Below are 13,261 nucleotides of genomic sequence, written 5' to 3' on the forward strand. Positions count from 1 at the left end.
GTTTGGCCTCAAGAAATGTTTAATCTTCCAGAACCTCACTTTCTTAATCAATGAAGTCAAATAATATCATCTAACTCTGATTTAATAATGATAAATAATTCATCTAAAGCATTTAGCACTGTGCCAACCACATAGCTCTATAGTTGTCCAGATAGGCAAGGAAAAGGTTGATAGTTGTACATTTTAGCATCTTCCCATAAATAAAAAGATTAGGCCTATAAATTTATTTTGGTCAGAAAAATAATCCTTGGGCTGTCTAGTTTAATTCAAAGATAGCTATTCCCTACAGAAACCTCACTGCCCCCAAGGCTTGTTCTCCTCTGAAATTTCATTAAAAGTAACATCTTTGACGTCAACCCAGAGAGATGTGGAGGAATGTCCATTTTTGCCATATTTTGCTGACACAGGATTGCTCTGAGATCAAATCAGAAATTCATACAGATGTGTTTTTTGATCTTTAAATCCATAAAGATAACCATAAAAACAACCATAAAATTGCTCAAGGTTCTTACCCACCTAATGACTATTAAGAAAAAAATATTTACTTCATTTTATCTTTGCCTACTGGCCTTCTCTTCTATTGCCTGCAGCTAATAATCCCAAGATCTTTTATGTCTTAGGCTAGCACATCATATCCTATGATTATTCTTTAAAAATATATTTATTGAGAAAAGCCTCTTCTCTTATAACATGACATTTTTTAATTTCTAAGAAAGTTACATTTATCAAAATGTAATTGGACAGTAGTTTTATGGTGACAGGAAGTCAGGGATGGAGAATTACAAAATTGTAACTTCAAAGCTGTTCATTCTATCCCACCCACCCCAATCCTTGCTGGAATCATCGTAATGAAAGTTGTTGTTGTTTTTTTTTAAAGTTGTGCATGCACAGCTACAAAACCTAAAAACCACTGAGCAGATCCAACATTTCAGCCCATCTAGCTTTTGCTGAGGTCAATGGCTTCCTCTTCCTCTTCCTCTCACTGCAAAGACTACCATTGGCAAAGTGTTGATACGCGTTCTTTCCACTTTTGTCACCTGTAGGGTGGATTGCATGGCTGCTCAGACAGAGCAGCTGTAGAGCAATGGTGTGCTTCCTTTCCAACAGTAGCGTTAGTTCCAGATTATTCTCACATTTGACTAATGGCTGTCATGAAAGCACAACTTATTTCTTTCTGACTGGAACGATATTTTTAGATCTGTGACTGAGATGTACAACCTGGGAGGTTATCTCTGTAGACAGAACCCTGGTCTGTCTCTCCTCACGTTTTCCTCTACCTCATCCTCTCCCTCCTCATTTTGGACATAGGGAGCTTCAGACCTGTCATGGCACCTCTCGTGGCCCCAGGGTCTTCACTTGTTAAATGGGGATAGTTATACTGTAACCACCTCATACAGTGTTAAGATTATGACTGATAATATGTAAAAAGCACAAAGCATTGTGTATACAGATATATATATGTGAATATATTATATATATTATGTATAACATGGTTATACAAAACATGTAAGTAATTTGTGCCTCAAATTGTGCCTCATTTTATACCCTATGCATTGTCCCAGCCACTTCCCCTTTTATAACCCCCTTATGGGCAGATAATTAATTGCAATTAATCATCTCTCTGCTTTTTTTTTTTTTTTTTTTTTTTTTGCTGCAGCAGATAGTACTGGGCTTTGTTTATATTAAGACTTCCATTCTTATATGTTAAATAAAAGCACATTAATTCCCCACCCACGTAATCTTTAAAATGATTTTTGCAGTGTCTATTGCAGCTAGTTATCCTTTGTGAAAACTAGCGAGGGATGTGGGTCCGGTAAAGAGGAATGCTTTTTCTTTTTCTTGATTCTCGATTTCCCAACTTGTTCCCTACTCTCTAAAATCTTGGCAGATATTTTATGGAGAAAATTAATGGTGAAATATTTTTTTTAATATTTTATTTATTTATTTGACAGACAGAGATCACAAGGAGGCAGAGAGGCAGACAGAGAGAGAGGAGGAAGCAGGCTCCCTGCTGAGCAGAGAGCCCGATGCGGGGCTCGATCCCAGGACCCCGGGATCATGACCTGAGCGAAAGGCAGGGGCTTCAATCCACTGAGCTGCCCAGGCGCCACAGTGGTGACATATGTTTACAAAGTGTTGTGTATCTGCTGCTTGGAGATTCATAAGGCACTTTTGGCATGTGGAAGGCCTAGAGGAGTTTTGAATTAAAGGAATTTTTATTTTTTAAAGAAATTTTTAGGGGCGCCTGGGTGGCTCAGTTAGTTAAGCATCTGACTTTTGATTTTGGATCAGGTCACAATCTCAGGGTTGTGAGATTTTTAAATAACAAAAAAGAAATTTTTAAATAAACAAAAAAAAAGAAATTTTTAAATAAACAAAAAAAATTTCTTAATACATTTCCCAAATTAATTTGACTGCAAAATACTTTTTTCTCCTTAAATTATTGTTCATGAAATACTTGTATAATTTATATCTATTTTCTTAAATTAATAAACATATCTTTCTTAATTTTATAAATTATCAGATTATCTAAATAAGTTCTATTTTAATTTATTATGATGTCAGTGTGTTTGGAGGAAAGCGATAGGAAGTATTGGGGAACAAGATTTTGAGAACTTTTGGTTGTCTTTTATTTTTTAATATAGTTGAGTTAATTTGCAGCCCATGGATTTTTCTCTTGAGAGGAAAAGATCTGATATAACTAGTCTATTAGCTGATCTGTATTACACATTGAAAAATTAAATCAACTTTATTTTTTTAAAGATGTTTTTTAAAGATTTTATTTGTTTATTTAAGAGAGAGCAAGAGCAGGAGCAGGGGAGAAGGTTGGAGAGAGAGAAGGAGAAACAGACTCCCTGCTGAGCAGGGAGCCTGAAGCAGGACTCCATCCCAGGACCCCAGGATCATGACCTGAGCTGAGGGCGGATGCTTAACCGACTGAGCCACCCAGGCATCCTTACAATCAATTTTAAACATGTTAGTGTACTCTACTTTCAAGGGAAAAACATACTGAATTTAAAAAAACGTTTATATTTTTGGAAAGGTCCAGGAAAGAGCACCCATCCTTTTCTTAGAATTCTCTTATACCCACGCTCCTTCATAATGAAATTTTTATTAGTCATCAACAGAAGTTTAAAAATATATCAGGTGGAGCTCACTTCTATTATGTTGTTGCAGGACTTTGGGGAGTTGCCTTTATTTTCTGTAATCTTCTCACAAAAGATTATTTTTATAGAGCAGGTACTAAGATGGGAGAAAATCACTGCTCATAAATTAAAGGCAATGGATTTTACACATTAGTCACATTAAATACATGAAAAATGACTTACATAGTTCCCCTTTTCTGCCTCCCTCAAAAGCTCAGATGTTGCCAGACTACCAACAATTTCATTCTTCATCTTTCCTCCCAAAGCAGCAAAATTTTGTTTCTCCATATACAAAAAATATTTCAAACAAACAAACAAACAAACAAAAAAAAAACAGAGAAGATAGAGGCTGGGAAGATGGCAGAGTACGAGTACCCTAAACTTGCCTTTGTCCCATGGATACAAATGGCTAACCCTCATTTACATCAGTGTAAATAACCCAGAAAACAATCTGAAGATTGGCAGAGTGAACTCCACAACTAAAGGTACAGAAGAGGACACATCATAGAAGGTAGGAGTAGTGAAGGCATGGTTTGGGACCAAAATGGCCCTGATGCTATTGACCAATGCTAGTGGTATAAAACAGACTGAATAGTCTGGAGATGACCCCCAGAGATCACTCTGGGTGACCCTGGACAATGAACCAGTTGTGACCAACCATCTCCTTTCCTTATTTCTTCCAATCTCAGCTTTCCATTGCACGGGTGGCTTTTTTGCTCCCTGCAGGAGAGACTGCAACTTCCCATGGACATCTAAGGAGTCCAGATACAGGCCCCATGACTGTCCACAGTGGAGAGGACACCAGTGATGTGGAGAAGGGTGTAAAACAGACTTTCACACCAGGGAGTTCAGGAACAGAGACAGAACACCAGAGTTCATGAACAGCCAATAACAATTGGTTTTGGAAGTGAGAGGGGCTGAATCTCATGAGTTTTTATAACAAGTGGGACTGAAAGCCTGGGATTATAAAAATCAGTGGGCTCAGCTCTGGGAGAGCCTGGAAAGCTTTAGGAAGCTGAATCCCTACCCTTAAAGAGAAAGCAGCACAAACAGTTGGCAGAGATACAGTGTAGAAGCACCAGTTTGAAAGTGCTAAAGGAAGAAGAAGGAGAGTGATTTACTTACTTCACAGTGTGCCCCAAAGATCAGGGATCACAGGAAGATGCCTCCAGGGACAAAGGAGCTTCCCTCTTCTCCCCCATTTCTCCCAATTGTGCCAATTCCCTCTTCTCCCCCCCAACTAAACAACAGCCACCTGTAGAACCAGCATAGCCCTGCTACCTAACTTCCTTACACCAAGCTCCATACCCCTGTGGTTCAGCAGATCTGCCCCTCCCTGTCACATTTGTCTTACTCCCCGTATTACGGGCCCCCTCCTCCAAGAAGAGGTGCACAAACCTCACCAGCACCATTCACCATGATCAAGTGGGATTTATTGCTGAGATGCAAGGGTGGTTCAATATTTGTAAATTCATCAACATGATACATCACATCAATAAGAGAAAGGATAAAAATCATATGATCATTTGAAAAGATACAGAAAAAGCATTTGACAAAGTACAACATCCATTCATGATCAAAGCCCTCAACAAAGTAGATCTAGAGGAAACATACCTCAACATAATAAAGGCCTTATATGAAAAACTCACAGCAAACATCATACTCGATGTACAAACTGAGAGTTTTTCTCCTAAGGTCAGGAACAAGACGAGAATGTCCACTCCCGTCACGTTTGCTCAACATAGTACGGGAAATCCTAGCCATAGCAGTTAGACAACCAAAAAGAAGTAAAAGGCATTCAAAGTGGTAAAGAAGAAGTAAAACTTTCACTAACTGCAGATGACATGATACCATAAATAGAAAAACCCTAGAGACACCACCAAAAAATACCAGAACTGATAAATGAATTCAATAAAGTCACAAGATACAAAATCAATGTACAGAAATCTTTTGCATTTTCATACACTAATAATGAAGCAGCACAAAGTGACATTAAGAAAACAATCCCATTTACAGTTGCACCAAAACAAAAAAAATGTATAAGAATAAACTCTGAAAACTATAAAATATTGATGAAAGAAATTCGAGACAACACAAAGAAATGGGAAGAGATTCCATGCTTAAGGGTTGGAAGAGCGAGTATTTTTAAAACATCTATATTGCCCAAAGCAACCTATGCATTTAACATAATCCCTATCAAAATACCAACAGCATTTTTCACAGAACTAAAACAAAGAGCCCTAAAATTTGTATGGAACCACAAAAGACCCTAAATAGCCAAAGCAATCTTGAAAAAGAAAAACAAAATTGTAGGTATCAAAATCCCAGGCTTCAAGTTGTATTACAAACTGTAGTAATCAAAGCAGTATGGTACTGGCATAAAATAGACACATTGATCAATATAACAGAATAGAAATAAACCCATGGTTGTATAGCCAATTAATCTTTGACAAAGCAGAAAAGAACATGCAATGAGAAGAGAGGTCTCTTCAACAAATGGTGTTCGGAAAACTAGAAGCAACATGCAGAGAAATGAAACTGGACCATTCTCTTACACCAAACACAAAAATAAAATGGATTAAAGACCTAAATATGAGACCATAAAAATCCTAAAAGAGAGCAGAGGCATTAATTTCTCTGACATCAGTTATAACACATTTTTCTAGGAATGTCTCCTGAGGTAAGGGAAACTGAAGCAAAATAAAGTATTGGGACTACATCAAAATAAAAAGCTCTTGCCCAGTGGAGGAAACAATTAACAACACTGAAAGATAACCTATGGGATGGAGAAGATATTTGTAAGTGACATATCAAATAAAGGGCTGTTATCCAAAATATATAAAGAACTGACACAACTAAACACCGCAAATCAAAATAATCTAATTAAAAAATGGGCAGAGGACCTGAATAGACATTTCTCCAAAGAAGACATACAGAAAGCCAACAGACACATGAAAAGATGCTCAACATCACTCATCATCATTTAATATACATTAAAAGTACAATGAGATATCAACACATACCTGTCAGAATGGCGAAAATAAAAAACACAAGAAAGGAGTCTTGGCTATGGTGTGAAGAAAAAGGAACCCTCATGCACTGTTGGTGGGAACACAAACTGGTGCAGCCACACTGGAAAAGAGTATGGGGTTTCCTCAAAAACCTGAAAATTGAACTACCCTAAAATCCAGTAATGGCATTACTGGTAGTTATCCAAAGAAAACAAGAACACTAATTAAAAGGATACACATACCCATTTGTTTATTGCAGCATTGTTTACAATAGCCAAACTATAGTAGCAGCCCAGGAGCCCAGGTGTCCATCAATAGATGAATGGAAAAGAAGTTTTATACACACACACACAATGGGATATTATTCAGCCATAAAAAAGAATGAAATCCTGCCATTTGCAAAGACATGGATGGAGTTGGAGCTAGAGAATATAATGTTAAGCAAAGCAAATCAGTCAGAGAAAGACAAATACCATATGATTTCATTCATATGTGGAATTTAAGAAACAAAACAAATGAACAAAGGAGAAAAAAGAGAGAAAGAGAGATAAACCCAAACCAGACTCTAATAGAGAACAAACTGGTGGTTACCAGAGGGGCGGTGGGAAGGCAATGGATTAAAAAGGTGATGGGGATTAAGAGTACACTTATCATGAGGAGCTCTGTGTAATGTATAGAACTGTTGAGTCTTTATATTGTACCCATGAAACTGATAGAATTATTTATCAGCTAAACTGGAATTAAAATTTAAAAAAAACTTTTGAAAAAAGAAAATTAGTGAAAAATAAAACCCAGACAGCTGCTTCTCTCAAGTCCTTTGCACCACATTCCCGTCTGCTTCTCATCTCACGCTGGACCTCTCAGTTGACCTGACAGGACATGGCAAGTGCTCACTGATGCCATTAACTGATCTTTGTGGCCCTCCACAATTCTTCAGCAAGACTTTTCTGTGTCACCACATCTGATTGATCCTTTTCGAAGTGAAGGAAATCAGATTTGGCAAGGACAATTATCTGGCCTGTACGCTCAACCCCAGTAAATGTCTAGAACCCCGAATTCTTGTCTCCTTGCCAAAAGTTGTTTTGGAACACCAAACACATAGGGAGGGTGCTCGTGAGGGCTGTCGATCGTAAAGCAGACAAGAAGCAGACTGCTAACTGCTCTTCTTCTTTGCTGGTCAAATAAGGTGTCCTTGTGTCTGTTTTTTCTTATAGGAAGTAGACATGAGTAAAGAAGGGGACAGCAGCATAATTCCTGCGGACAGGACCTGTGCTTTTCTATCTCTAGGACTTTACACACAGGAGATAATCAATATATGCGAGTGATGGATGTGTTAGATAATCACACGAGAAAGAAGCCCTCTCTGAGAACGGGGATATTTGTCTCCTGTTCACTGCTGTCATCTCCAGAGCCTGAAAAGTGCCTTTTATAGGATAGATGCTAAAAATTTTGTTGATGAGGAAATGATAGGGATTGGTCCAAACAGAGCATCAGTCCTAACAAAGAAAAATTCATAAATACAATTAGCAGGAGATTGAATGAAGAAACTGAGCTGAAAATTCCCAGGAAGTGTAGCTGGCATGAATACATCCTTAAGCCAGAAGGCTTTGTTTATTTCTATTTCCCATTATTCCTGCTGGAAAGATTCTTTTTCCAGGTGTTTTTATATCTTGCCTCTTCACTTCATTTAGGTCTCTGTTCAATTGTCGTATGCACTTCCCTGACTATCCCTTTAAACTGCTGATGCAAAATTTCAAGCATATGTAAAAGTAAACAGAATAGTAAAATGAATTTTTATGTACCAGTCACCTAGCTCCAACAATGACTATGTTTTACCTGTTATTATTATTTTTATTTTTTTAAAAGATTTTATTTATCTATTTGTCAGAGAGAGAGATCACAAATAAGCAGAGAGGCAGGCAGAGAGAGAGGGGGAAGCAGGCTCCCTGGTGAGCAGAGAGCCTGATGTGGGCCTTGATCCCATGACCCTGAGATCATGACCCAAGCTGAAGGCAGCGGCTTTAACCCACTGAGCCACCCAGGCACCCTGCTTAACCTGTTTTTTAAAAGCACTTATCCTATATGACATTATAGATCTTTTTATATCTTTCTTCATGGGCTAGCTCCTCTTCCACTAGAATCAACCAAGAGGCCAGGGACATTTTCTGTCTTGTTTATTTCTGTTTCCCTGACACTTTGCACACAGTCGAGTACATTGCAGGTGCATAAAAGCATTTGTTCAATAAGTGAATGACTAATTAAGAGAAGATTGCACTGTGTGTAGTGGAGTCTAAAATAGTTGTAGAGATTTGTAATGATCTGTTTTTGCAGTTGGCAGTATTTATTTTTAAACCCAACTTTCTTACTTAATGTTTATATTCTAGATTTGTTTACATGGTGAGAAGTGGTAAAATCAATTCACATATCTTATTTATGGGCCACTGATATTTTGAGATTTATATCAAGAATCTAATGTACTGATTATTAATTTTCAAATATCTTCTGGTAGCTTTGTTTTCAGGTTGTTCTTTTTCTGTTCAGTAAAAATATCTTTATGAAAGCACTGTACATCAGACAAATATAAACAGTCATATCTTAAATTCTGCTCTTTAAGTACCCTTTAAAATCATCTGCCAATTTTATCATTGATATTTTTAAAGAAGATCTTATCTTTAAAGAGATCAAAGTATCATAGTCATTCTTTCATCCCCTCAACCTATGTAATGTGATTTTAATATGAAGATGGAAAAACTTCGGTAATGTCATTTTTGATGTCCCGGTGTCAATTTTATCTTTGAGTCCAAAATAGTATCACAGAAATCACTGGTACAGAGAGCATGTTTGTTGAGTGAATAGTCTGTAAAATGTGAAGGAGATGGATGTAATAAGAATTAGGCATATTTTCTGTATGTGATCTATCAGTATTTTCTGAATTTCTGCTGTGCTTAGAACACTACCTCAAGCATTCAAACTTTGGTTATTTTTTCTTGAGGTACAGCAAGTAGCTTTTTAATAGGCTACAGTATTTTTTTTTAAATCAGTACTCTTCCAAATTCCTTTGAGGATTTAAATATAAACTGTACATGTGGTAGTTATGCTGGTCTGAGTTCTGCTGTGGTAACTAGTGAACTTTGAAATATCCTGAAAATGTGGTAAGACACAAAACAGATTTCTTTCTTACTCATGAAGTGACTTTTGTGGGTCCAGTGGCTCCAGAACAGTTCCCTTCAAGTGATAAGTCAGGGAGTCACTTGGCTTTTGTCTTCTGGTTCTACTCATGGCTTTTAGTTTTCATGGAAGGGACAGAGCTTTTCCCTACCTTATTCCGAAATAGCAAGTATTGCCTCTGCTCACAGCCCTGTGATCAGAATTAGATGTATGGCTCTATATAATCACAAGAATTCCAAGAAGTACAGTCTGTAAGTGTCGAGGAGGAGTCGAAACCAAATATTGGCAGTGACTAATGGGATACAACTTAGATTGCATGCCATGGAGCTCCGAGGTCAAAAGACTGTCCATTCGTTCATTTAACGTTTAACCAGTAACACCACAGATACCTAAAAGTAAGATAGGCACTGTTGGCAGTCGCATCTCACAGTGAAAGCTATGCATATCATAAGGCTGATGACATAAATGTACTTTTGGGGATAGTTGCTATGTTTTAGCAAAGCTATTTGTTTTAAAAAAGAAAAAAAGAGCATGACAAGGCAATGCCTTTAAGATATCTTTCACAGGGGGTGGGGTTATGGACATTGGGGAGGGTATGTGCTATGGTGAGTGCTGTGAAGTGTGTAAACCTGGCGATTCACAGACCTGTACCCCTGGGGATAAAAATATATGTTTATAAAAAATAAAATTGTGGGGCACCTGGGTGGCTCAGTGGTTTAAGCCTCTGCCTTCGGCTCAGGTCATGGTCCCAGGGTCCTGGGATCCAGCCCCGCATCGGGCTCTCTGCTCAGCAGGGAGCCTGTTTCCCTTCCTCTCTCTCTGCCTGCTTGTGATCTCTCTCTATCAAATAAATAAATAAAAATCTTTAAAAAATAAAATTGAAAAAAGTAAAAAAAAAAAAAAAGAAAGAAAAAAGAAACCATTGTAGAAACAGATTCCCTAAAAAAAAATATATATATATATATCTTTCACAGTAAGATACCTGGAACTAGGTAGTCTAGTGAGGCTATCTTAATTCTACAGCCATCAGTGGTAAGTATGAAGTCCATCAGGGCAGCATCTTAGGTTATCAGGATGAAGGAAACAAAGGGAGGGATAAAGAGCACCACTTTCAGCTAAGACAGCTTTCTGCAGGAAGCCTTCTAGTTTTTCTAATAGCACTGCCATTTACATTATATTAACCAGAACAGAGTCACACAGTCAAAATAAGTACAGTTTTGGGTGTTGGAATTTGGGTGATATAGTGGTTTGGCTGGACACTTTGCTTCCCTGAATAAATTAATGTTTTGTTATTAAGAAAGAAGGGGAGGGGTTAAAATATCAAGTGAACAATTAACAAGTTCTGTTGTAGTTAAGGACTTCACACACACACACACACACACACACACACACACACACACGCACTTGACTATACAGTCTCAAATAAGTAGAGATTCCTCTGAGCTTGTTCTCCAGTTGTTTCTATACTAATAAACCTCACTAGGGCAAGAGGGAAAGAGTTTCCTTTTTATTTTTCTCCTATTACTTTTCTGTTCACAGAGTAAATGTTACAGTAAATATTTCTGCTGCTGACTTTGCCATTAAAGAGAACCTTATTTATTGAATTTAGATGCAGTAAAGCAATTGATATTTTAATTTAGTTAAATACAGTAATATAAATGATCAGAGCTTTAACTTGTCCTTAGGTATCTGTCATGGTCCTATATACATTTCTCTGTACTTTTAATTAACGTTTGCCTCAAAAAGGGAAGGCTTAGAAACAGATATACCTGTTTTAATATTGAGACTTCATATATATTTCTTATTACTTTAGGTTTTTCAGTACGAGAACAATGAAATAAGAACTGAGTCATACAAAGCCTGGCAACAGGATTCAGCATGTGTGCTACCTATTACAGAGAATTAATTTAACTTATTTCATTTTCCCCACCTTTGTGTGCCTTCTCCACAGGCTATACATTGACGGTCCATTTGGAAGTCCATTTGAGGAATCATTGAACTACGAGGTTAGCTTCTGTGTGGCAGGAGGCATCGGAGTAACTCCATTTGCATCAATACTCAACACCCTGCTGTATGTTATTTTGATCCGTTTTATTAATTCAAATAGAGAACTCTTAGTATGAGGTAATTCCTCATAGAATTTGTCTACAGTAAACCCCCCCCCCCATGTACAGGGGAATCCATCCCAAGATCCCCAGTGAATGCCTGAAACTGCCAATAGTACTGAACCCTACATACATGATGTTTTTTCCAATACATACGTGTCTGTGATAAGGTTTAATAAGCTAGGCACAATAAGAGATTAACTGCAATAGCTAATATTAAGATAGAACAATTATAACACTATAGTGTGATGAAAGTTATGTGGTATCTCTTTCTCTCCCTCAAAATATCTTATTGTACTGTACTCACCCTTGTTCTTATGATGAGGTGAGATGGTAAAATGCCCGTGTGATGAGATAAGGTAAGGGGAATGATGTAAGCATTAGGCTGCCCTTGACCTTCTGACAACATGCCAGATGGAGAACCCTCTGCCTTTCAGCCATGGGCGACCTGACGGTGGGTGACTGAAACCACAGAAAGTGAAACCACCAATAAGGAGGGGCTACTGTACTTGTTTTGCATGGAACTCCATTTACTGACTGATGAGGGTGAGAATTCAATTATTCTCAGGACGTGGTGCATGGCTTTCAGCACGCTGTCTTATAAAGTATCACAATCAGGCATTCCTCTATCCTTCCCAAGCCGTTACAGCAGCCTTCATCTCTGTACTTTTCCTCCTAAAAGCTAAGGGGCGGTCTTCATCCATTCTGTCATCAAGTATCTTGAGCACCTATGTGCCCATCCATCCTATAGTGACTGGTAAATACTGCACTGCATGAAATAGGGTCCCAGCCCTTAAATAACTTGTATTCAAATGGAGCAAACCAAATATAAACCAATAAGACTTTCATAAATAACATTATTTCAGAAATATCAGAAGTCTGATAAAAAGAAGAGAGATTAATGGGATATGGAAATAAAGGGGCGGGGTCATTGTAGACATATGGTCAGGAAAACTTGGCTGGGGCAGATGACAAATGAGCACATGATTCCACGTTATGTTACTCTGCAAATTTATAACAGACCGAAGAATAGAAATTTCAAATGTAAGACTGCTTATGTAGGAAATACTTTTTAGTTATTTTAGTTCCAAGATTATAAGCAAAAGTTAATGGATTAATAATGTCATGAAAACACAAACAAAACAACAGTAGGAAATTATTCTCAAATCAATTCCTTTCCCTTTTCAAGTAGACCTGATTTGCATTGAGTCTTTATGGAGTACTAAAGAAGGAAATAATAAAATTGAAATGATGTGTTTGAATAATATTTTATTTCAATTTTAAGCACTTGTTACAAATTTGGGACTTTTTGGAGGTTCTTAGAAAAATAACCATATCCCAAGCCAGAAATCATTTGTTTCTGAAAACATACTGCAAGTTATTTGGACACTTAAAGTTAAGAAAAGGAGAAAATATTTTCTTAACCTCAGGCCACTTTCATAATTATAAATAGGAATCCAGACTTGGAATTATGAGGCCCTGGAATGCATTACATAGTAGGTGACTGTGACATCTCTTTCTTTAGTGATTTTTAAAAGGGAATAAACAACCAGCTTTCTGGAATGGTGTTGCCTCATTTTGCCTGGAGGCCAGGGCATGGCTAATGACCACTGGAGCCCTGCTGAGTGATAGAATTCACTGAAAATAGAGAACTTTTTTTGTGAGAGCCGGGGCTCATATTCCCATCCAGGAGTTTAGTTTATTGCCTTGAACTGAAAATAGGTGGTATACTTAGAATATTCACACGTATAAACACTTAAGCTCATGGAGTACATCATGCCTCTGAGTCTGTGTATTACATTTTAAATTCACTTGGGAGTTGTAGTAAGTG

General features: G+C 37.5%; 1 protein-coding gene across 1 annotated transcript in view; it reads left to right on the forward strand.

The window, feature by feature from the left end:
* NOX4 (NADPH oxidase 4) overlaps positions 1-13,261 on the forward strand; it is a 172,311-nt gene that overhangs the window by 139,127 nt on the left and 19,923 nt on the right. The window contains exon 14 of the mRNA XM_032852839.1: positions 11,277-11,396. Within this exon, the coding sequence (XP_032708730.1) occupies positions 11,277-11,396 (120 nt within the window). The remainder of the gene's footprint in view (positions 1-11,276; positions 11,397-13,261) is intronic.

The sequence above is a fragment of the Lontra canadensis genome, unplaced genomic scaffold (genome assembly GCF_010015895.1).
Source record: "Lontra canadensis isolate GAN:19392208 unplaced genomic scaffold, GSC_riverotter_1.0 scaffold7, whole genome shotgun sequence".
NCBI classification, from domain to species: domain Eukaryota; kingdom Metazoa; phylum Chordata; class Mammalia; order Carnivora; family Mustelidae; genus Lontra; species Lontra canadensis.